The 24553-nt window shown below is 47.4% G+C and overlaps 1 protein-coding gene across 1 annotated transcript in view; it reads left to right on the forward strand.

Annotated features, from left to right (window-relative positions):
- The window catches only part of PLXNA2 (plexin A2), a 252736-nt gene that overhangs the window by 101263 nt on the left and 126920 nt on the right, over nucleotides 1-24553 (forward strand). Inside the window, exon 4 of the mRNA XM_038749116.1 lies at nucleotides 14135-14269. Coding sequence (XP_038605044.1) covers nucleotides 14135-14269 — 135 coding nt within the window. The remainder of the gene's footprint in view (nucleotides 1-14134; nucleotides 14270-24553) is intronic.

The raw sequence follows: 24553 nt of genomic DNA on the forward strand, positions 1-24553 counted from the left end.
TTACTGTGTGGAGGGAACATATATACCAACTCTGTTATATTGTACTTTCCCAAGGACTTCATACAGTGCTCTGCACACAGTAAGACCTCAATATATATGATCGATTGATTGATTGAGATTGAATTTTTAAAGCCCAGCTTTTCCAACAATTTCATTAGTGTCACTCTCCTTTCTTTTAATACCTTAGTTATTTATTTTACAGTTGTATCATTGCATAATGCCTCTATGGTACCTGGGTGCTCTCTGGGTAGAGGAGGGAAGCCCAGAATCAGAAATGCAGCTATTTCTGGTGTGGAGCAGTCTTTAGACTTTTCATTGACAGGACAAGATAGAATGTCAAATGTGGTGGCAGTTGAGAATTCCCTGGCTTCTCTGGGAGAATCAGGGGCTGTGAAATTCATTCATTCATATTTATTGAGCGCTTACTGTGTGCAGAGCAAAGCAGTATGGCCTAATGGATAGAACAAGGGCCTGGGAGTCAGGAGGACCTGGGCTCTAATCCCAGTTCTGCCACTTGTCTGCTGTGTGACCTTGGCCAAGTCACTTCACTTCTTTGTACCTCAGTTACCTCATCTGTACAATGGAGATTAAGACTGCAAGTCCCATGTGGGACTGTGTCCAACCCAATTTGTTTGTATCCACCCCAGCATTTAGTTTAGTGCCTGGGGCATAGAAAGGACATAAAAATGTCACAATTATTATCATTATTATTAATAATAAATGTTTGAAGATCTAGGACCCAGTTTGTAAAGCCCCCATCCTTTGCCCTGTTTTATGTTAGTCAGCCACTGTATCTCGGCCAGAGTGTGGATCATGTGCTCTGTGGATCACACGGGTGCAGTTTCAGCTGCTCCAGGAGCATCCATATAAACATAGATGCGAGTTGGCAGCAAGGCCTCATTAATTCTTTATTAATTCCTTCCCCACTCCCACCCACGGCCGCCCCCTCCCCCTTGGCCCACCTGCCCCCATTTGAAGTTTTGCCCGGCCGCTGTGCGGCTTGATTTCATCCACCGGTGCCTTCTCTGCTCTCCCTCGGTGTGTTTATCTTATTGTTTCCCAGCACAATCAAGTACTTCCTCAGCTACAGGCAGCTGGGTCTCTCTCCCCATATGGCACTCCCAGGGCTGGGGCCTGTCATCAGATGACGGATCTGTTCTGAGCTTGGGGCCAAAATCCAGCATCAGTGCGGGTTTTCTCAGTGATCCTGGGGGCCCAGAGACCTGTGTGCCCCACCCGACTCTCCAAGGGTCTCTCGTCTTTCTCCTGGGCAGGGCGGGGGTGCAGGAGAGACAGGAGAGACCGGCTCCAGATACATTCCTGCCAGATGACTGCAGCTCCCCTCCTTATCTGTCATTCTGTTCAGTTCATGTCTCCCCACTCCTCAAGAACCTCCAGTGGTTGCTCATCCACCTCTACATGAAATGGAAAACTCCTTACAGTAGGCTTTAAGACTTGTCCCCTCCTATCTTACCTCACTGATTTCCCGCTACACCCCAGCTTCACTCCTGCAAGTCAACCTACTCAGTGTACCTTGATCTTGTCTATCTCTCCGACCGAACTCTTGCCCACATCCTCCCTCTAGCCTGGAACTCCCTCCCCATTCGTAGCTGACAGATCACCACTCTTGCCCTCTTCAAAACCCTCCTAAAATCACTTCTCCTCCAAGAGTCCATCCCCAATTAAGTCTTCATTTCCCCTATGTTCTCCCCCTTCTGCATTGCCTCTGCACTTGGGTCTGGGTCCTGATCAACTGTGGTATTTGTTAAGCACTTACTGTGTGCCAAACACTGTATTAAGCACTGGAGTATTATTATTATTATTATTGTATTATTATTGTATTTGTTAAGCACTTACTATGTGCCAAATACTGTTCTAAGCACTGGGGTAGATACAAGGCAATCAGATTGTCCCACGTGGGGCTCACAGTCTTAATCCCCATTTTACAGATGAGGGAACTGAGGCACAGAGAAGTTAATCAGCTTGCCCAAGGTCACACAGCAGACAAGTGGTGGAGCCACTCTGACTCCCAAGCCCGGGCTTTTTCCACTAAGCCATGCTGCTTCTCATACGAGATCATCAGGTCCCACATGGGGCCCACAGTCTAAGTAGGAGGGAGAAGAGGTATTGAATCCTCAGTAGTACTTATTGAGTGCCTGCTACATGTAGAGTGCTGTGCTACGTGCTTGTGAGAGTAAAATAGAGTTCAAAGACACTATCCCTGCTCTCAGGGATCTTATAGTCTAGTGGACTGAAGAAGAGCCTCCTCCATGAGGGGGCTCACAATCTAAGTAGGAAGGAGCAGGATTTAACCTCCATTTAACAGATGAGGAAGCAGAGGCACAAAGAAGTGAAGTGACTTGACCAAGGTCACACAACAGACAAGTGGTGGAGCTGGGATTAGAGCCCTGGTTCTAGAACTCCCAGGCCTGGGCTCTTTCCATTAGGCCACACTTCTTACAAGGGAAGAGGAAAATCAACAAGAAGCACAAGATCACAGGCTCAACCAGGCACTTTGAAAAGGAGCCCCAGACTTCTCACTGCCCCAGCCAAGGATTTCCTAGGGACAAATGGCCTCTGCCTTGCCAAGGGCCAGTGGCATAGGGGCAGGCAGTGGGGTGGGGACCACTCTGACCATCAGGCCCCCTGCTTCTCTCAAGGTCCCAGCTTCCATTTCCACTGTTCCCTAACCCTTTGTGGAGTGGGTGGGACCCACTGTGATCAGGGAATCTGTGTATTTATTGCTGTATTGTACTCTCCCAAATGTTTAGTACAGTGCTCTGCACACAGTAAAGCCCTCAATAAATACAAATGACTGAATGAACGAATGAATGGTCCCATCTGAAACAGTTGCAGTGAGAATACAATAGAGCTAGAAGACATGATTCCTGCCTTCATGCACCCTAAAGCCCAAGGTGAGGAGAGGCTCAGCTTGAAGCTAGTGGAACCTATGTAATGATCTGGTTAGCCTCCACTTAGCCAGAATACTTGTTCTCCTGTTCCTGCCTGTTGAGCCTTCCAACCCTCCAATCTAAATCCTCTTCCACTCCCCTCCTCCTCTCCCTCTCTTCCCCCCTCCTGACAGCTTCAGCCTATTGCCTTCCCAGAGTTGGAGAGCAGCCAGGAATCACAAAGGCAGGATTAGACATAGCATGCCTGGCCTCAGCCCTCTCTTCCCTGAGCTGCAGAGCCCTATGGCTGAGAGAGGCAAGTTCTTGGGGAAGAAGACGGGGGGAGGAAGAAGAGGAAGTGGGGGAGGAAGGGAGAAGGAGGAGGAGGAGGAGGAGGAAGAGGAAGAAGAAAGAAGGAAGGGAAGAAGGAGGGGGAGGAGCAGCAGTAGCTCAGGCCTGGATTTTGATTAATATCTATGTCTTATTCATTCAATTGTACTTATTGAGTGCTTACTGTGTGCAGAGCACTGTACTAAGCACTTGACTCCCCATCTCCTAGTTTAGTGCTTGGTGCATTCTAAGTCCAAGGTAGTCATTGCTTAGCTGATAGGAATGGGGAGGAGGAGCGGCCCCACCAGATGGTCAGGAGCACTATTGGTCAGGCACAGGTGGTGACTCCCTAGAACTAGCTACCTCTGTGGCCTGTGACTGGCAACCCCTTGGCCGAATCTGGACCCAAAGTCTCTGCCCTGCTGGTACCATGACCCAAAGTGAGGGGTGGGCAGGAAGAGCTCCTGAGTTCACAGAGGGACCTAGGGGAAAGAGTATAGTCCTGGGTTTAAATCCCAGCTCTGCCACATACCTACTGGGTGTCCTTGGGCAAGTGTCTTCATTTTTCCATGTCCCAATTTGCTCATCTGGATAATGGCAATTCAATCCCTTCTCTCCCTCCCCCTTGGACTGGGTGTCCCATGTAGGACAGGGACCGAGTCTGATTTGATTGTGTTTTATCTACCCAAATGTTTAGTACAGTGCTTGGCACATAATAAGTGCTTAATACCACAATTATTATCATTTCTTGAGATTCCCTCTTGCCACAACTCCCCAGGGAATTGATATTCAGACTTGGAAAGAACAAAACTCTCAGTCTCTAGGCATCTTTGTATCTTTCCCCTCCGCCCTCCCACCTCTCTCCCCGACAGCGATGCACTCACATGGAGAAAAGGAGATAATTGTTCATAGAAACACAGACAGTCCCCCAGGTGCCAAGCCAGATTGATTGGCAGCTCAGTTGGGCTGGAGGCCCCTGGGTATCCCTGAGGGTTCAGATTTGAATTCTCCAATGTGAAATGTCCTTCCCCTTTGTGAAGTGAATGAGCGGGCTTCCCCACCCTTCTCCCTCGGCCCCCTCCCCTCTTGGCATCCCGCAGCAGAAAGGGTTTGGCCATCTGCAGCCCCCTCCAAGTTATCCTGGCATTCAGGGTTAGGGTGAAAGCAAATCTCAGTGAACCTTAGTCTGCTAGGTTCTGGCCTTGACTATTTAGTTAACATTTCTGTAACTCAGTTGCTGGGCGGGGGGGGGTGGGGGGCACACCACTCCACACATGTGTGATTTTGTGTGTACGTATGGTCTGTGTCTGTATTTTTTAATGGAAGCTGTAAAGTGGTTACTATGTGCCAGACCCTGTACTAAGCACTGGGGCAGATACTAGATAATCAGATTGGGCACGTCCATGTCCCTCATAGGGCTCATAGTCTCAATCCCCATTTTGCAGATGAGGTACCTGAAGCACAGAGAACTTGTGACTTGCCCAAGGTCACACAGCAAACAAGTGGGAGAGCCAGGATTAGAACTCAGATTGTGTTGATTCCCAGGTTGATGCTCTATCCACTAGTCAACACTGCTTCCGTGTTTGTGCATGTGTTTCTGCTTTTGCACATGTGTGGAGTGTGTGTGTGCATATATGTTTGTATGTGCATGTGCAGTGAGTGTGTGTGTATATGTGCAAGTTTGGGTGTGCATATGAGGTGTGTGTATGTTTATTTGTGGGATGGAGGAATGTATTTACCAAAGATTCCAGTCTATAAATAATTCAGGTCATGAAATACTACAAAAATAAACCAAAGCTTGAATCCCTTTCCTCCCCATCCCCAGCACAGTCTCACATGCATACACACACACACACACACACACTCAGAGCAGTAAATGCAAAGCTGCAGAAAACAGTTCACAAGTGTGCTCACACACACACACACACACACTCAGTGCAATAAATGCACAGCTGCTGATACAGAACCACAAACACACACACACATAAAACAGTAAATGCACCACTGAAGACACAGAACCTCACTTGCACATATGCACACACAGAGCAGTAAAGGCACAGCTGCAGGTACAGAAACCCGTATGTGTTCCCACACTCAGAGCAGTAAATGTACAGCTGCAGATACAGATCCTCCCAGATACACAACTTGGAGCAGCTCAATCGTTTCTCTACCTTTCCCCCTTTCAAAGTAAAACTATACCCAAACACATCTCCAAGAGGCCTTCCCTGACTAACCCTTCATTTCCTCCCTCCCACCTCTGCATTGACTATGCACTTGGGATCTGTACCCCTAAAGTACTTGATATTCATCTTACCCTTACAACATTTTTGCACCTGTACTTTTACCCAACCATTCCTCTCTCTGTAACTTATTTTAATGCCTGTCTCTCCCCACCTATACTTTAAGCTCCTGTGGTCAGGGAATGTGTCCACCAATTCTGTTGTTTTGTATTCTCCTAAGTGCTTAGTCCAGTGCTCTGCACACAGTAAGTGCCCTTTAAATGTCATTTGCTAGACTGATCCTAAGAGAAACTGGGGATCTTAAGGAGGGTGGAACCATTGACATGGGTGAAGAGCCAGTGAGGGCTTGGACTTACTGTGCAGTGTTTAAAACCTCCAACTGTGCTAAATTGAGAGTGGGAATTCCCAAGACTCTTGGATTCATCAATCAATCAATTAAATTTATTGAGCATTTACTGTGTGCAGAGCACTGTACTAAATCCTTGGGAGTATAATATCAGAGAAGCAGTCTGGCTCAATGGAAAGAGCACTGGCTTGGGAGTCAGAGGTCATGGGTTCAAATTCCTGCTCCACTAATTGTCAGCTATGTGACCTTGAGCAAGTCACTTAACTTCTCTGGGCCTCAGTTACCTCATCTGTAAAATGGGGATTAAGACTGTGAGCCCCACATGGGACACCCTGATCATCTCATATCCTCCCCAGCTCTTAGAACAGTGCTTTGCACATAGTATGCACTTAACAAATGTCATCATTATTATTATTATTAATATAACAATATAACAGACACATTCCCTGTCCACAACGAGGTTACAGTCTAGAGGGGAAGACAGACGTTAGTATAAATAAATCACAGATATTTACATAAGTGCTGTGGGGCTGAGCATGGAGAGGATGAAGAAAGGGAACAAATCTGAATGATGGAGAAGGAAGTGGGAGAAGAGGAAATAGGGCTTAGTCAGGGAAAGGCTCTTTGGAGAAGATGTGCCTTCAGTAAGAAGGCTTTGAAGGTAGGGATCGTAATTGTCTATTGGAAGTGAGAAGGGAGGGTGTTCCAGGCCAGAGGCAGGATGTGGGCGAGAAGTCAGCAGCTAGATAGACGAGATCGAGGTACAGTGAGTAGGTTGACGTTAGAGGACCGAAGTGTGCAGCCCGGGCTGTAGTAGAATAGTAGCGAGGTGAGGTAGGAGGGGAAAAGGTGGTGGGGTGAACTCATGAACCTCCAAGCTGGGTCTGTTTTGGGCCAGGCTAAGGTCGTGGGCTTAGTGTGCAGGTTGGGCTGCAGTAGGATGGGGAGAGTCAGATGAGTATCCTAAAGCTCATGATGATTTACTATATCCTAGAGGAGACAGGCTCTAAAATAAATTACAACTAGGGGGAAGCAGAAGAGTTAAAAAGATCCATACAGTAGTGCTGTGGCGGGGAGGGAGTGAAAGAGAGTCCACCCTGTTCTCAAGGAGCTTAGCATTTAGTGAGGAAGAGAGAACAAGTCACAGAATCATTAACAGAGATAATATCCATACCAAAAAAGGGAGGAGCAAAGAACCTGGGAGGCCAGAGAGATATATCAGTACTGAAAGTTCCTGGGATGATTAGGGAGAGTGCAGTCAGGTGGAAAGGAGGCTTGAAGGAGGGAAGGGAAACAGCTTGGTGACGAAGAGGGTGTGGGCAGCTGCCGGAGGGGGTGTTCTGCCTGGACTCCCAGGTAGGTGTCAGCATCTCAAGGATGGGGTGTCCTTGAGTTCAGAGTTCTTCTCCCCCACAAGACCCTCATCCACACTTACTCTACACCTCAAAGGAGATGGCAAAAAAAAAATCCTAATAAGAAAGTGCCAAAGCCCAGGCAGGAACTGCCATAATTTCAGGCTAAATAGGAAAGGACTGACTGGCCAGGAGAAAGGGGTTTGCAAAGGGCCTGCAGGTAGCAGAGTTAATTGGATATGCTGATTTGAATTGGATGTGCATGTAAAAGAGGCTGTCGTTAATTTCCTTGCAGAGGTAGCTGTGATTTAAAGGAAAGATACTAATAGGATTACTATTTCACTTTAATTTTAACGGGAGAGGGAACCTCCCACATGGAAGACAGGATAGTAAATCAACGAGAATGTTCCCCGAGTGTTCCGATGCAGGGGCTTCACTTGGTCCACACACCTTTGCCCCTGGTGATTTTCCACAAAAACGGAGGTTCTAACTTCATTGCAGAGGCTGGTGTGAGAGATATGTATTGCTCCTTGTGACCTTGTCAGCTGGAGGAAGGAGGCAGGGGAGTCGGGAGGCTTGGGTTCTAATTCGACTCCACCTCTTGTCTGCTGAGCGACCTTGAGAAAGTCATTACTCTGTGCCTTGGTTTTCTCACTTGTTTAATGGGGATTGAATTCCTGTTTAGACTATGAGCACTGGGTGGGAAAGGGACTCCCACCAAATCTGATCTGATTTTACCCCAGTGCCTAACACAGTCCTTGGCACTTAATAAGTGCTAAACAATACCACTATTTTAATAGGCTTCTAAGGCATAGCAATATACCCTTAAAGCAAATAAATACCCTTAAATTCCCTAAGTATCCTCAGCTGGAACTGATCTCATTTCGACATCTTCCTGATCTTTATTCATCCCAAGTGACCCTCCATAATAATGATAATAATAATAATGGCATTTGGTAAGCACTTACTATGTGCAAAGCACTGTTCTAAGGGCTGGGGAGGTTACAAGGTGATCAGGTTGTCCCACGGGGGTGCTCACAGTTTTAATCCCCATTTTCCAGATGAGGTAACTGAGGCCCAGAGAAGTGAAGTGACTTGCCCAAAGTCACACAGCTGACAGTTGGCCAGCCAGTGCTATTACTGTATATCACCTTGTGTGTTGATTTCACTGGTTGGTTAAGGAGCCCATCCTGAAAGCCACATGCAAGTAAATAACTTATCAGCGATGTCTCCCCTTGCTATGGAAGGATCATTGCAGGTGTCCTATCCAAGGCAGGAATTGGTGTGCAACTCTCTCAGGTTCAGTCAGGGCCGGGAGGTCGATCAATTGTATTTATTGTGTGTTTACTGCCTGAAAAGCACTGTACTAAGCACTTGGGAGAGTACACTATAACAGAATTGGTAGCTGCGCCCCATGCCCTCAAGGAGCTTACAGATGCTCACCTCCTCCAGGAGGCCTTCACAGACTGAGCCCCCTCCTTCCTCTCCCCCTCCCCATCCCCCCTCCCCTACCTCCTTCCTCTTCCTACAGCACCTGTATATATGTTTGTACAGATTTATTACTCTATTTTACTTGTACATATTTACTATTCTATTTATTTTATTTTGTTAATATATTTTGTTTTGTTGTCTGTCTCCCTCTTCTAGACTGTGAGCCCATTGTTGGGTAGGGACCGTCTGTATATGTTGCCAACTTGTACTTCCCAAGTGCTTAGTACAGTGCTCTGCACACAGTAAGCATTCAATAAATACGATTGAATGAATGAATGCTGTATCGGTAGTGATAGAAGTCAGATCCTTGGGAATGTGGGCAGGAAAGTCAGGCCTAGAGGAACCATTAGATGCCTAAGTGAAACTGGGGGTGCCAGAGCAGCTGATTGTGGGGCCTCCCCCAGTCTGGTTTAAGTGGATTCATTCCAATGATGAACAGCCCTTCCAACCCCCACAATACACAACATACATATACACACTTTCCTACATGCAGACACATGCACGCACACACACACACACACACACACACACACACACACACACACACACACACACACACACACACACACACACACACACACACCCAGGACAGATGAAAAGGCAAATATTTCTGTCACAGGACTCAATCTATCTTGCACAGTCCCAGGATAGGACAAGTAGAAACAGGTGAGGGTGGTGATGTCTCCTTGATTTCACCCCTTTCTCATCTTTGAATGCACCCCACCCTGTACATTCTCCTTGACTTTCACTCTCAAAGGGAGGGAGAGGATGAGGGTGTCCATTTTACAGGTGGGGAAACTGAGATCCAGAGTCACAACACAACTGGGAGTAGGATTCCAGTAATCTTCCCTCCCTATCCCAAGCCCTCCACACTAAACTGCTTCCCCAGTGGAGGTGAGGAATTGGGAGATGAAGAGGTCTTTATGGGTCCCATCATTTGCTCACTCCCACACTCTGGCCCTGCAGAATAGCTTCTGCGTGGACTGTATGGGCTTGGTCATCAGCAGAGGAGAGAATGAAGCAGGATGCCTTGTGACTGCCTCTCTTTTCATGTTACAGAGAAATTGTGTTTTGGTCCTAGCCACAGGCTTCCAGACAGCCTCTTCTACTGACTCTGCCCACCCAGGCTGGGCTTAAAGGACTTGGCTCCAGGCCCCCGGGGGGGAGGGTGGCCTCTCCAGCCGTTCAGGAGTTAACTCACCAGCCTTCTTCCACAGAAACATGACTCAGGATGTCAGGGGCCCTACTGAGCCATCCTGTTGGGAGACAGGGCTGACTCAGCATTTTGTGAGGCCCAGCAGCCTGTCATGGTACTCTGAATTAGTGGATCAAAATCACCACTGATGGCAGGAAGGGAGAACTGAGTGAGGAAAGAGAGCACGAGACAGGCAGTTTTATGAAAGTTGGCCAGGCGGGACCACCACCCCCAGCTGCAGAGATCTTCCATTGAGTCTCAAGGACAAGTCACAGGAGAGGGAAAGCAGTCCGGAACTGTCTGTGCCAAACTGAAGCTCTGGCTTGGGTTGGTCTGTAGAGCCAAAAAGAATGGAATGGGCTTGGGCTGGCTTACCGTGTGATCAAGTGGCATGCCTTCCTCCACATTGCTCAGAATTTAGGAGGGTCCAAAGAATGAGGCTCAGAAAATGTCTCTACCCTTGAGCAGTGAGAATGTGCATGGGCTGTTGGCCCTGGAGCTTCTGGGAGAAGGCCTAAGGGTCTCCATGGGCTGCAGGGAGAAGTTCTAAGAGTCCCCAGGGGCAGCAGCATCCCAGGGGGCATCTCACAAAGGCATAAACTTTGTGGGCAGAGAAGGTGTCAATCAGCTCTGTTATACTGTACTCTCAAGAGCTTAGTACAGTGTTCTGCACATAGTAAGAGCTCAATAAATATCTTTCCTTGATTGATCAATTGGTGAACCCCACTGTTGGGTAGGGACTGTCTCTATATGTTGCCAACTTGTTCTTCCCAAGCTCTTAGTACAGTGTTCTGCACACAGTAAGCGCTCAATAAATACGATTGATTGATTGATTGAACCCAATCCGTTCAGTTCAGGTGCTCTGCCCCAAGACCCCAGCCTGTACTTAAACCGGGCAGCTTAGACCCAGTTGTCCACAGTTGGAGGAAGTCTAATCTCCCAGGTGGAAGGGGACCTCATTCATTCAATTATATTTATAGAGTGCTTACAGTGTACAAAGCACTGTACTAAGCACTTGGGAGAGTACAGTACTTGAGAACATCAAATTCATCCCCATGATTCCAGGAAGGACTGCTGTCAGAGGCCCCTGGACAGATGAGTAGATGAGATTAGAGAAGCAACGTGGCTCAGTAGAAAGAGCACGGGCTTGGGAGTTAGACATCATGGGTTCAAATCCCTGATCTGCCAATTATCAGCTGTGTGACTTTGGGCAAGTCACTTAACTTCTCTGTGCCTCAGTTACCTTATCTGTAAAATGGGGATGAAGACTGTGAGCCCCACGTGGGACAATTTGATCACCTTGTACCCTCCCCAGCGCTTAGAACAGTGCTTTGCACATAAGCACTTAACAAATGCCATCATTATTATTATTGTTATTATGAGTATCTGGGAGGGTTGACTGGGTCCATAATAGCCTTTTGTGTTTATGTTATGGAAATGTCTGTTGGAAACAAAGTTGTGACCATCTCCTCCATCCAGTCCAAAGTATCAGCCGGCATGGTGCTTGGGACAGGAACAAGGCTGAACTCCTCCTTAAAGCATCATTGGAGAGGAGAAGGGAGCAGGAATGAATCTGCCCATTCTACAGAACAGAATGAGAAAAAACTAAACTCCAGGGCTCTCATTGTCCAGTCTAGAGCAAACAAATGGCTAGATTTCTGTTGCTATCTCCTTTCCCCAGATCCCTCCAGTACCCAGTGACACCCCCACAACACCAGGTCATATGTGGTTGAATGGGTGGACTACTCATATAAATTGAGGCCCCACCTCAGGTTGAATGGATTGCTAGTCCTCTCCTCTCAGTAGCTGTCTCTCATAGCCGGGATCCCATCCCATCCCATCCCATGGCGGCCAGGGAAGTATCCAGGCCCCTTCTCCAAGACAGCCTCGTGATCCCAACCTACCCCTGAGAAGCTGAGAAGCAGCATGGCTCAGTGGATAGAGCACAGGCCTGGGAGTCAGAAGGACTTGGGTTCTAATCCTAGCTCTGCCCCTTGTCTGCTGTGTGACTTTAGGCAAGTCGCTTAACTTCTCTTTGTCTTGGTTCCCTCATTTGTAAAATGGGGATAAGAGCCTCTTGTGGGACATGGACTGTGTCCACTCTGACTAGCTTGTATCTACCCCAGTGCTTAGTACAGTGCCTGCAACATAGTAGGCACTTAAATGCCATGAAAAACAAAACAACCCTCCCCCCCACCCCCCCCCACCCAAAAGTTAGAGGAAAATGACTGGCAAGCCACCTGGAGGGAGAGACTTTAGAAGTGGTTGCCATGGTGATGTCTTTCAGCAGCAGGCTGGCTGCGGTAGAGGAAAGTTATCAGATTTGGGGAAGCGAAAGGATAGGCTGACTACTGGTGCTTCAGGGAGATCACTGAGAGGGTTGCTGAGAAATGAACTTTGTTCTGTCCCGCTGGATTTTCACATGCCTGTGAAGGTAGGCCAAAGCCCTGCTCCCAGGCTGAGTAAGGAGGAAAGTTGAGAGGAAGGCCTAGTGAAAAGCAGCTTGGCCTAGTGGTTGTCCGCTGTGTGACCTTGGGCAACTCACTTCACTTCTCTGTGCTTCAATTAAAAAGGAGAATGAGACTGTGAGGCCCATGTGGGACAGGGACTGTGTCCACCCCAATTTGCTTACATCCACCCCAGCGCTTAGTACAGTGCCTGGAGCATAGTAAGCACTTAATAAATACCAGAATTATTATTATTATCATTATTAATATTATTACTATGTGCCAAGCACTGTCCTAACCACTGGAGTATATACAATAGTTTCAGTCCCAGTCACTGTTCCACCTGGGCTTCACAGTCTAAGAGGAAAGAAAAACCTGTTTAATCCTCATTTTACAGACGAGGAAACAGTGACACAGAGAAGCCAGGTGACTTACCCAAGGTCACACAGCAGGCAAATGGCAAAGCCGAGATTGGAACTCAGGGCTTCTGACTACAAGTCCTGGCTTTTTTCCACTAGGCCATGCTGCTTCTTAAGTTAGTGCTTAAACAGTAGAGTATAAAGCTCTTAGTACACTGCTGTGCACACAGTAAGCGCTCAATAAATACAATTAAATGAATAAGTCGATATGTGCAGAAGTGATCTGAGTCCACCAGTGAGAAGTTGGTGTAGACAAGCTGAAGTGGTAGTGGAGGGGATACCACTTGGGCAGATAAAATAATCAGAGAAGGCATCTTGGAGGAGATGCACTGTCAGAAGGACTTTGAGGATGTAGAGAACTGTGATCTGTCTTATGTGAAGGGGGAAAATGTTCAATCAATTAATCCATCAGTGGTATTTATTGAGTGCTTGCAGTGTGCAGAACATCATTCATTCACTCAATCGTATTTATTAAGTGCTTACTGTGTGCAGAGCACTGTACTAAGTGCTTGGGAAGTACAAGTTGGCAACATATAGAGATGGTCCCTACCCAACAACAGGCTCACAGTCTAGAAGGGGGAGACAGACAACAAAACAAAACATATTAACATAATAAAATAAATAGAATAGTAAATATGTACAAGTAAAATAAATAGAGCAATACGTCTGTACAGACATATATACAGGTGCTGTGGGAAGGGAAAGGAGGTAGGCCGGAGAGGATGGGGATGGGGAAAGGAAGGAAGGGGCTTAGTCTGGGAAAGGCCTCCTGGAGGAGGTGAGCTCTCAGTAGGGCTTTGAAGGGAGGAAGAGAGATATTAAGTATTTGGGAGAGAACAGTAAAGTAGAATTGGTAGACACGATCCCTGTCTTAAAAGAGTTTACAATCTAGAGGGGGAGACAGACTCTAGAGAAAATGGAATGATTTAATGATATTTAAGCAAGTGGTGGGGGGTTGAGGTTAGGGTGACTATCAAGTGCATAAAGGGCATAGGTGACAACAAAGGAAGAGCGAGTAGGGGAAAAGAGCGCCTAGTCAGGGAAGGCCTCTCACAGGAGGTATGGTTTTAGAAGGGTTTTGTAATAATAATAATAATGGCATTTATTAAGCGCTTAATATGTGCAAAGCACTGTTCTAAGCACTGGGTGGACAGTGGAGAGTTCCAGTCTGGGGGAAGGAGATGGTTGAGAGACGGGATGCAGTGGGATTGCACCATTTCAGCCATTTGTACAGGCCAGAGGTACCCTCTTGTCAGATCACAGTTATATACGTTCCCCCCTCTCCCTCAGAGGCTAGGAACCCCACAGCAGGCAGGGGCCTGGGAATGGGGAAGACTACCTGTTTCCATTTGGATTCCCACCCCAAATTAGGAGGGGAGGCTGTTAGTGCAGGTGCTGAGGACATTTGTGATTTCTCTTGCAGATCCGGGCAGATGGCCCTCCCCAAGGCGGCGTCCAGTATGAGGTGATTTCTGTGTTCAAAGATGGGAGCCCCATCCTCCGAGACATGGCCTTTTCTGTCAACCAGAAGTACCTGTACGTCATGTCGGAGAGACAGGTGAGTGATCCTTCTGACCCACATTCCCTACCCCCCAACTTAGCCCCATGCCAGGGTAGAGTCCCAAGGGCACTAATGGCTAAGGGAGCATCCGGGAGTTGTGGGGGTCCTAACGGAAGCCACTGAAATTTCCTTCGCTGCTTCCAACCCCTCTAGGCACAGAGAGAAGAGGGGTATCTGGGAGGAGGGAGTTCCTCAGCCCCACCCTGGCTCAGGTCTCTTCCCCACTACAGGTCCTGTGGCAGAACATGATAAACCACCCCTAGATGGGAACAGGCAGGGCACAGCAAAGCTGGCATGATTAAAGTCAAGATTTATGGCTTGTTGTCCGCCCAATTGACTGGTTCAGCACACATAGTGTGTAAATAATCCAGGGCTGAAATGGAACCTCGTGAGCATAGATAGATGCTTCCCCAGCCCAGAACCCCAGGACCGAGGGGATCCCAAAGCATCAGAGCGAGATCGTAACAGATCTAACTCCATCTCCAATGGAGCAGGGCACCCTACCCTGGGTGACCAGGAGAGAGTGAGCAACCTGGGAAATCAGGATTCTTGGGTTTGAATTTTGATCCTGATCCTCTACTGCTCTAGCAACTTGGTTTATCTTTCTGGATATTCTCTGCTCACTAGCTTTTAAGTTCCTTAACAGCAGTGCTCACAGTCTAACTAGGAGGGAGAATGGGTATCGAATTCTACCTCATTTACAAATGAGGTAACTGAGGCCTGGAGAAGTGAAGTGACTTGGCCAAGATCACACAACAGGCGAGTGGTAAAGCTGGGTTGAGAATCCAAGTCCTCTGATGGCCAGGCCCTCGTGTTCTTTCCGCTTGGCCACGGATTCTTGGGCAGCCAACTGTTCACCCACTAGGTTAGGACCTTAGGGCAAGCCTTGATCCCTGCTTGGGTACAAACTATTTCTAGAGAGGTTCGCTGCTCTCTCAGGGAGCGCTGGACATATGAAGCAGCTCTGAAGCAGCATGGCATAGTGGGTAGAGCATGGGCCTGGGAATCAAAAGGTCATGGGTTTTAATCCCAGTTCTGGCACTTTTCTGCTGTGTGACCTTGGGCAAATCACTTCACTTCTCTGTGCCTCAATGACCTCATCTGTAAAATGGAGATTGAGACTGTGATCCCCATGTGGGAAAGGGACTGTGTTCAACCCTATTTGCTTGTATCCATCCCAGCGCTTAGTACAGTGCCTGGCAAAATAATAAGCACTTAACAAATACCACAATTATTCATATTATTATTTCAACCCCTCAGCTAGAGGTTTGCGCATTTTTATAGATTGGACTCAAAAGCATCTTTCTGGAGGGTCCCACTAGGGATGGGGGCACAGGATGGTTCTACCTGTTGAGATGGTCTCAAGCGCCAAGCTTTTCAGTGGTGCCAGTAAGGTGTTCTGCTATTGATAAGGTTCAGCTTAGTGGAAATCCTTACCCCAAAGTGTGGGTCATTGCAATGCTAACTTGGCATTCCTTCACAGTGCCTTCTAGCTTACAGATGACTATGGGCAAGTCACTTGAGAAGCAGCATGACTTTGTGGAAAAAGTCCAAAGCTGGGAGTCAGTTCCACCAGTTACCTGCTATTTGACCTTGAGCAAACCTCTTCACTTCTCTGTAAAATGGGGATTGAATACCTGAATTCTCTCTCCCCCTTAGACTGTGAGCCCTGTTTGGGATAGGGACTGAGTCTGATTTGATAGTATTGTATCTAGTATTGAGAAGCAGCGTGGCTCAGTGGAAAGAGCATGGACTTTGGAGTCAGAGGTAATGGGTTCAAATCCCAGCTCCACCACTTGTCAGCTGTGTGACTTTGGGCAAGTCACTTAACTTCTCTGTGCCTCAGTTACCTCATCTGTAAAATGGGGATGAAGACTGTGAGCCTCCCATGGGACAACCTGATCACCTTGTAACCTCCCCAGCACTTAGAACAGTGCTTTGCACATAGTAAGCGCTTAATAAATGCCATTATTATTATTATTATTGCCCCAGTGCTTAGTTTACCCCAGATCCTATTACTATCACTATTTATTGTTATTACTACCCTCTCAGCCTTACTTGCCAGCCTTCCAAACCTTAAATGGAGCTTACTAATTGCAGTGCTATCAGGGCTCATAGCCATTCTCTCCTCCCTTCCAAAAGAGCTTGAAAGAGTTTCCAAGTAAAAGCTTGAAGGAATCAAAGGAGAATCACAGATGAGCCCAGAGCTGGAGGCTCAGGGCTTAGGGGAAAGGCTGATGAGCTATGATGTTTTGCTTGGAAAGAAAGGAATAGTTCAGAAGCAAGGAAGCAGTGTGGCCTAGTGGAAAGACTATGGGTCTGGAAGCCAGAAGACCTGGGTTCTAATCCCAGCTCTACCATTTCCCTGCTTTGTGACCCTGGGCTATAATTTAACTTCTCTGGGCCTCCATTTCCCCTTCTGTAAAATCTAATGAAATATTTGTTCTCCACCTTATGCTGTGAGCCATATGTGGGACAGGGACTGTGTCTGTTCAGATTGTATTACATCTACCCAAGCACTTAGAATATTGCTTGGTCCGTAGTAAGTGCCTAACAAATACCAGTGTTCAAGTCACCGAAGGGTTATCAACAAATGGTATCAGCCAGTTGTTCTTCATCTTACCTGAGGACCAAACATGAGCAAGAGGTTTAGACAGCAGAAAGAACTTTCAAGCAGTGAAGGTTATTAGAACACAAAACAAGTGGCTAGAGGGTGTTTGGTAATGTCTTTCTCTGAAGAGAATCTAGTCTATCTAGTATTGTTGAGCCTAATGTTTTTCCAGGGGCAGGAAAATCAATTAATCATATTTAGTGAGCATTTACTTTGCAGAGAGCACTGTACTAAGTGCTTGGGAGAGTAAAATATAACAGAGTTGGTAGACGCCTTCCCTGCCCACACCTCTCAAAACTCTTTCCAAGAGGGGTTTCCTTGAGTCATTGAAAACCCTGAGTTTATCAACTCAAACTAACGGGGTGAGAAGGCTAGCAGATTCCTCTGAGTTGCTAATTTGACATTCTCAGTCCAGAAAACACTGTGGGGAGACTGAGTCATTGACCTGGAGAGGGTCACCTCTGCTACCAACACCAAAAGGCAAGGTGGAGGGTTTACCCCGTAAGGTTCCATATGAGGACATGGGCAGAGGCTCGGTCTACGGTGCAGCCTTTCCTGCCTGTTCAATTAGAAAACCCTCACAATTATTTAGCAATAGAGTCTGGACCAGAGGGAGAGCCAGGAGAAGCAGTCACATCCACTGTTTTGCTCCCTCAGCAGAGGAACTGTAAATTCTGCAAGCTTAGAGAATAACAGGAAACCCCCAAAGAAAATGGACAAGGGGACTGAAAATGACTGGATCAAAAAGGAAGGCGGGAGAAAAATGTTATTGTTCATGAGCAATTAAAGCAGCCCATATGCCCAGAGCAGAAGAGAAATCGGGCAGCAAGCCTAAAAGAAATTGAATAGCCTCTCATTCTCATTTTATCCCTTTTTTCCTTGACTTTCTCAGGACACTGTTTTCCTTGGGGAGGTGCTGGTGGTCTCGGAGGCTGAGGTGGTGGGAAGTAAGAAGAGGAAGAAAGGGTGGTGAGGAGAAAAGGAAGGGTCACTGGAACAAGATAAAATTATTAGCATTGTTAATGCTTAGAGAAGTTGTGGAACTCCTGAACAGAATAGACAACCTATTGTTAGAAATGCTCACTTAACCAGGGAACTGGATGAACAACTAAATATTAGGTGTCATCAGGAAAGAAATCTAAAATAAAAAAGGCATAATAGTTTCCTGGAGGGGAAGTTAGGGATGTAGCAGGAAAAGTAGGGATTTACATCCCTCAACATCAGGATGGATGTCTAGGAGGGAAATCGATGCCCTGGTTCTTCAAACATGCTTTAGTGCCACTGGGCTGGACCACTCATGGGTCTGACTTAAAAATGGTATTTCTTGTGTTCAGTTTGGAATTGGTTGTGGGGAAAAGACCCACAATATTTTTCAGGCCTGAGAGAGTGTTTGAAGTCTAATCTATCATTTTGTTTGCATTAGAGGGCAAAGGTAGGCCAGTTAGTTCCACTTCAGCCCCGCTATCATCATCATCATCATCAATCGTATTTATTGAGCACTTACTATGTGCAGAGCACTGTACTAAGCGCTTGGGAAGTACAAATTGGCAACATATAGAGACAGTCCCTACCCAACAGTGGGCTCACAGTCTAAAAGGGGGGCTATGTCAGCTGGTACTGTCCAGGGCCAGTCCATTAAGTATCAAGTCAGATTGGGTCCAGAGACTGGGAGACCAGGCCGGGCTTCTGCTCACAAAGGGTTCCATTTTCTAGAAGCTATTTGGGGTTGCCTCTAGATCATGATAGAATTTGTTGCCTCTTCATTTTCTTACCAACATTGGATCAATAGCTGTCAGCAGGAAGTCAGGATTACTAAGTTGAATTTCAGCCTGGAGGCAGGGGAATGATCTTGATGACAAATCCCTAGGGAGTCTTTCTCCCTGAAGAAGTCAACTAAGGCAGAATGTGGCGTCTTCATCTTCTGAGATCTTTAAATAATGCATCTGGGCTGGGGGGGGTTAGGCATTCTTCTGCCTGAAAGCAAGGGGGTTGGATGAGGTTATCATTATGGCTGTTGTTGTTGTTGATCTTGACCTCCTACTTTGAGCATAGCAATGAACTAAACACTTAGGAATATACAAAGAACATATGTTGGAGACAGTCCCAGAAGGAACTTACAGTTTAGGGGAAAAGAAAAATACAAGAAAATAATTTACAATGAAACATCAAAACTGTCCCTGAAAATGTCTCCCTCCACCCTAGTCCAAAAGTGGCCTTCTTTCCATCAGTCTAAATATTTCCCAAGTTCACGCTCCCTGTTTCAGTGGTGGCATGGAGCTTGGGTAGGGCTACTGGGAAAAAGACCTGAGGCCACCAGTTCCTGAATTGCCTAGCCCCGATGGTGATGGCAGAGGGGTGGGGGTGAAGATTTGGGGGTCACTCAAGGTAGTCCCTTCATGGGGGTGGGTCAAAGTTTGGGGGGGCCCTTAAGGTAGTCCCATTAAGGGGGTGGAGATGAGGGTATGGGGGACACTCAGAATAGTCTCTTTGAGATCTCTTTGGCTTTGGCATTCCATCATTCATTAACTCCTTCTGGGCCAGGTGGCTCTGTCATTGGTGATCCTATAGTTGGCGTACCTGAATGCTCCAATCCTTCCTCCTTAACAATATTAACAACAACAATATGCTGTTTGTGGAGTGCTGCTGAGAAGCAACATGGCCTAGTGGATAGAGCACAGTCCTGGGAGTCAGAAGGACCTGAGTTCTAATCTCATCTCTACCACTTGTCTGTTGTGTAACCTTGGACAAGTCCTTTCACTTACCTCAGTTACCTCATCTGTAAAATGGGGATTAAGACTGGTGAGCCCCAGATGGGACATGGACAGTGTCCAATTTGATTATCTTGTGTCTACCCCAGTACTTAGTACAGTTCCTAGCACAAAGAAAGCACTTAACAAACACCATTAAAAACCAGTGTACTCAGCACTGGGGTAGATGATGCAAAATAACCAGGTCAGCGACCGTCCCTGTCCCACATGAGGCTCCCATCTAAAGGGGAGGAAGAACAGGTATTGAATCCTCATTTTACTGATGAGGATACTGAGTCACGGAGCAGTTGGGTGAATTGGCCAAGGTCACACAGCAGGCAAGTGGCAGAGTTGCGAAGCGGACTCAGGTCCCCCGACTCCCAGACCTGTGGTTTTTCCAACAGGCCCCGCTGCTTCTTCATGTCTGTGCTTAGCCGTGCAATTGCAGTTACATCTGGGACTAGGAATTTTCATTTATCCTGAGAAAGTCTCCAGGCACTAGAGAACCTGGGTCTATGCCAAGGAGCTGTCTGCTACCTGCCTGGCAGCATGGCGGGGTGACGTATTTGAGGGCGAGGACCCCGCTCACAGCAGGCCGGGAGTGGGGAGAGGAGGTTTGGTTGCATGCAGAGTTCTACAGAATTCTAAGCCTTCTAAGAGAGAGGCCAGGGCCTGAGAGATTTCCCAGGGGATCAGGGCAGTCTTGGAGGCCAGAAAGGAAAGTGCAGGGGTCTCATCCATCTCCATGGGGCAGAGAGACTGTAGGGGGATTGACCATGACCGAAGGACACCACCTCTGGCCTGGAAGGCCAGCTGATTCCAGCAGGCCCTGATGGAACACATCTCGCTGTAGGTATAGGAAGAATCATTAGGACAATAGCAAGCTCTGTTTTAAACCCCTCCCTAGAAGATCACACAAGAGGAAAGGTATTTGAATTGCAGTGAGGATGATTGAGGGTTGACATAAGGAAGGACTTCCGAGGGGCCTGAATTGAAAGATAGTGGTAGAACTGGGGAAAGTGGTATATTTGGGTGGGAGGCGCGGTCTGGTTGCAGTTAGGGACAGTGAAGCCAGGGGAATTGACATGGTAGGACGTGGAGGGCCTGGGTGGGTCTGAAAACCCCTAGATTGTAAGCTCCTCAAGGGCAGGGATCAGGTCTAGTAGCCCAATTGGATTCTCCCAAGCGGTTAATGCAGTGCTCAGCACAGAGTAAGTGCTCAATAAATTCCATCGATTCCACATTGTCACAAAGCTACCAGGAGAAATGGGGCGTACGGTGGCTGTGCTTAATTTGGACTGGGAGAGGTGCCGGAGTGTTGGAGACTAGCACATCTCCCCACTTCTGCTGCTTCCTCGAATACTGCAATCTTGGGCAACTGCCCCCCACCCTTGACCCCCAAAGCAACAGTCCCTCGACATTGATGTGCCTAGCAGAGTGGGCAAGGGGGTGGGAAATTTGGGGTGCCGGGGCCTGTCCTCAAGATGTGAGGGATTCTGTGCTGAGCCTGGAGCTTGGCCCTCAGCCCTGCAGACATTCCGTCCTACCCTATTGCTGAAAGACAAAGTCTTATTCTACTTGCCCTGACCTGTTCCCCTAGGGGCTGTTTGCAGGGCAAGAAAGCGGGGGAGGAGGGAAAGGGATGAGAGTCCCCAATCCCTCACCTTCAGGCCTGAACTTCTCCCAGAAGGCTTACAATAACTCCCCAGAAGCCTTTATTTGATTTCTCTGGACTCAATTAAAAGTGCTGCATGGTAATTAAGAAATGGAACTAGAGAGGAATTTGAGATCATTAGCACCTCTGCCTGACATGACAGTACTAAATGACCTAAGGAAAAATATGTGCAGGTGAGGCTCTCTGGGAGTTGATTTTTAAGCCTGATGAAAGACAGGAGACCTCATTCATGAGGCTCCATCTCCCATCTCCACAACTCCCCAAAATTTCAAACTCACTATCAGAAGCAGCAGGATCTTTGTCTTAGCTCCACTGCTGAGTGAGTGACCTTGGGCAAGTCACTTTATCTCTCTGAGCCCCAGTTTCCTCATCTGTAAAATGGTGATCAAATACATTGGGAACCCTATATGGGACAGGCACAGTGTCCAAGCTCAAAAACGTGTATCTAACCCAGTGCTTTGCACTTAGTAAGTGCTTAATAAATCCCACTGAAAGAAAAGAAAGAGAAAAGCAGCAGGGAATAATCAGTCTTGTCAGCTATGGAGAGTTCAGTATAGTTTGCAAATATGACCCCTTCCTTCAAGGAGCTTACAGTCTAGTGGAGGAATAGGCCTTTGCCTGGGTCTTTCTTATCTCTCCTTCCTGTGGCTCAATGGAAAGAGCATGGGCTTTGGAGTCAGAGGTCATGGGTTCAAATCCCAGCTCTGCCAGCTGTGTGACTTTGGGCAAGTCACTTAAATTCTCTGGGCCTCAGTTACTTCATCTGTAAAATGGGGATTAAGACTGTGAGCCCCCCATGGGACAACTTGATCACTTTGTAACCTCCCCAGTGCTTAGACCAGTGCTTTGCACATAGTAAGCGCTTAATAAATGCCATTATTATTATTATTATTGTCTCTCTGCCTCTGCCTACCTCTCAATCAATTAAGCATATTTATTGAGTGCTTACTGTGTACAGAGCACTGTACTAAGTGCTTGAGAGAGCACAACATGGTTGCCTTGGTAGATACGTTCCTCTCATAGTTTCTTTCTCTCCCTCAGCCTACTATTTGACCTTGGGCAAGTCACTTAACTTCTCTGTGCTTCAGTTACTTCATCTTGAAAATGGGGATTAAGACTGTGAGTCCCATGTGGGACAGGGACTATGTCCAACCTGATTAGCTTGTATCTACCCAGTGCTTGGAACAGTGTTTGGGACATAATAAGCACTTAATAAATTCCATAATAATTATTATTAGAGAGGGAGGGAGAGAGAAAGAAGGCAGTTCCTGTGGCCCGGAGAACAGAGCTGCCAGACTTGTCGGACTAGACTAGGGCACAGAGAAGTCACCATATGGAGTAGAGAGGGGAGCATGGAGATGACAGTGACAATTCTACCTTATCCTTTAATTACTCTGAATCAGTTATGGGAGCAGAGGCCTAAAATGATCCAGCAAAGGATGAAATGGAAAAAGGGAGAGTGGATCTTGGTGCTGACAGGTTGGGGCCGAAGGATTGATTGGGAAGCCGCTCCTGAGGCTCGTGGCTGAACTGCCAAGTCTGACTCTCCAGTTGGGGCTTTGCTTCCTTTCCATTGCCTCCACCCTCTCCCCACCACCAGAGAGACCCCAAAATTCCCTCCTCAGCCCTGCCATTTTCTCCCATTCTGGGCACTCCCAGAAGTCTGGCAGTCCTCCGAGTTCTTCCTGCCCCATGACGTAGACAGTCAATCAGTCATTCAGTTATATTTACTGAGCACTTACTGTGTGCAGAGCACTGTACTAAGCACTTGGGAGAGTACAATATAAAATATAACAGGTTCGTTCCCTGCCCACAACAAGGAGGCAGAACTGGGGAGACAGGAAACCGAATCACTCACAAAAAGCCACCCCTTTTGCCATGTGATCGGAGCCCAGATGCCACCCAGATGGCAACAGCAAGGCCAAGCCAAGCAGGCCCATTTGTAATCTGCTATTTATTTTAGAAACCCAGGAATGAGACTAAACACTACCGCTTCCTTCCTCCCACCCCTCCCAAACTGGGGTCTGGGGCTGAGCCTCCAGACGGAGGGTTAGGCAGGGAGGTGACCAGATGAGCCTTAACTGTCAGACAAAGAGAGTCCTCTGAGGCCCCTTAGGTGAATAAAGCAAATGGCAGAGCAGGTCTGACAAGCTGATCTGGAAGTGTAGAATCAGCTTATGTGTGTCTAGTAAGAATAACTATAATTTTAGTTTTTGTTAGTGCTTTTTATGAGTCAAGCACTGTATTAAGCCCTGGGAGAGATATAAGATAATCAGGTCTTCCCCTCCAATCATCATCCAATACTGTGAGAGCATGCAGAACTGGGAGTTAGGGCACCTGTGTTCCTTTTCTCACTTCTCAACTGATGTGCTTGTGACTTGAAGTGGGTACATCAGTACAGTCAAGGAAGATAGCCCATTCTCCCCTCCTCGGTCTCTGAACAGAACCTGTTGTTCATGAGGGAACTGAAGGGAAAAGTGCTTTCAGCACTTGAACAGAGGAAAGTGTCCTGCCCCCCTCATTATGCATTGAAGTCTGAACCATCTGAAACTTTGTCATCTTCCTCCTGCTCATCGGGTGTCTCAATTAACTTCTGAGTTTGCTTATGATCTGCCAAAGGGCAAATCGGCTCCACAGTTGGAGTCAAAGGGCCGAGGATGGATGGAAGGAGATTTCTGAAGGCCTGGGGAAATTTATCAGAACAGTTTGAGATGGAATCATTAGCCGGACTGGCGGGGGACGGGTAATTCCCAACACAATGAAGGCCTGATTTCTGAAAGTTTCTCCTGGGAGGGTCAATCTGTGGCATTGTTGTCTCAGCCAGTTTGACCACTTCCTGTCCCGAGAGACCCACGGCTTCCAGCTGCAGGGTGGCAGAGGGAGGGCAAGGTGTCGTCGTGTTTGCCAGTAGCCTAACCTTTCCGCACAATGCTCTAATCTGGGGACAGGTCTGAGGAAAAAATGTGGACCTGGAGACTGTGGAGAAAAGCTTAAAAGCAAACTGGATCAGAGCAGAGGACAGGAGAGAGGAGGGTTCCAGCACTCTCCCCACCTTCAAAGCCCAATCGAAGCATATCTCCTCCGGGAAGCCTTCCCTGACTAAAATTTCACCCCCACCCCTCACCCCCACTCTATGTTCCCTCCCAATAGCCTCACCCATGCATTTAGTCCCACCCCTTAAGCACTTAAGTACTTAGCCCACCCCAACAGCACTTATACTCTATAATACATTTTTAATGTCCATCATC

Source organism: Tachyglossus aculeatus, chromosome 7 (genome assembly GCF_015852505.1).
Source record: "Tachyglossus aculeatus isolate mTacAcu1 chromosome 7, mTacAcu1.pri, whole genome shotgun sequence".
In the NCBI taxonomy this organism is placed as follows: Eukaryota; Metazoa; Chordata; class Mammalia; order Monotremata; family Tachyglossidae; genus Tachyglossus; species Tachyglossus aculeatus.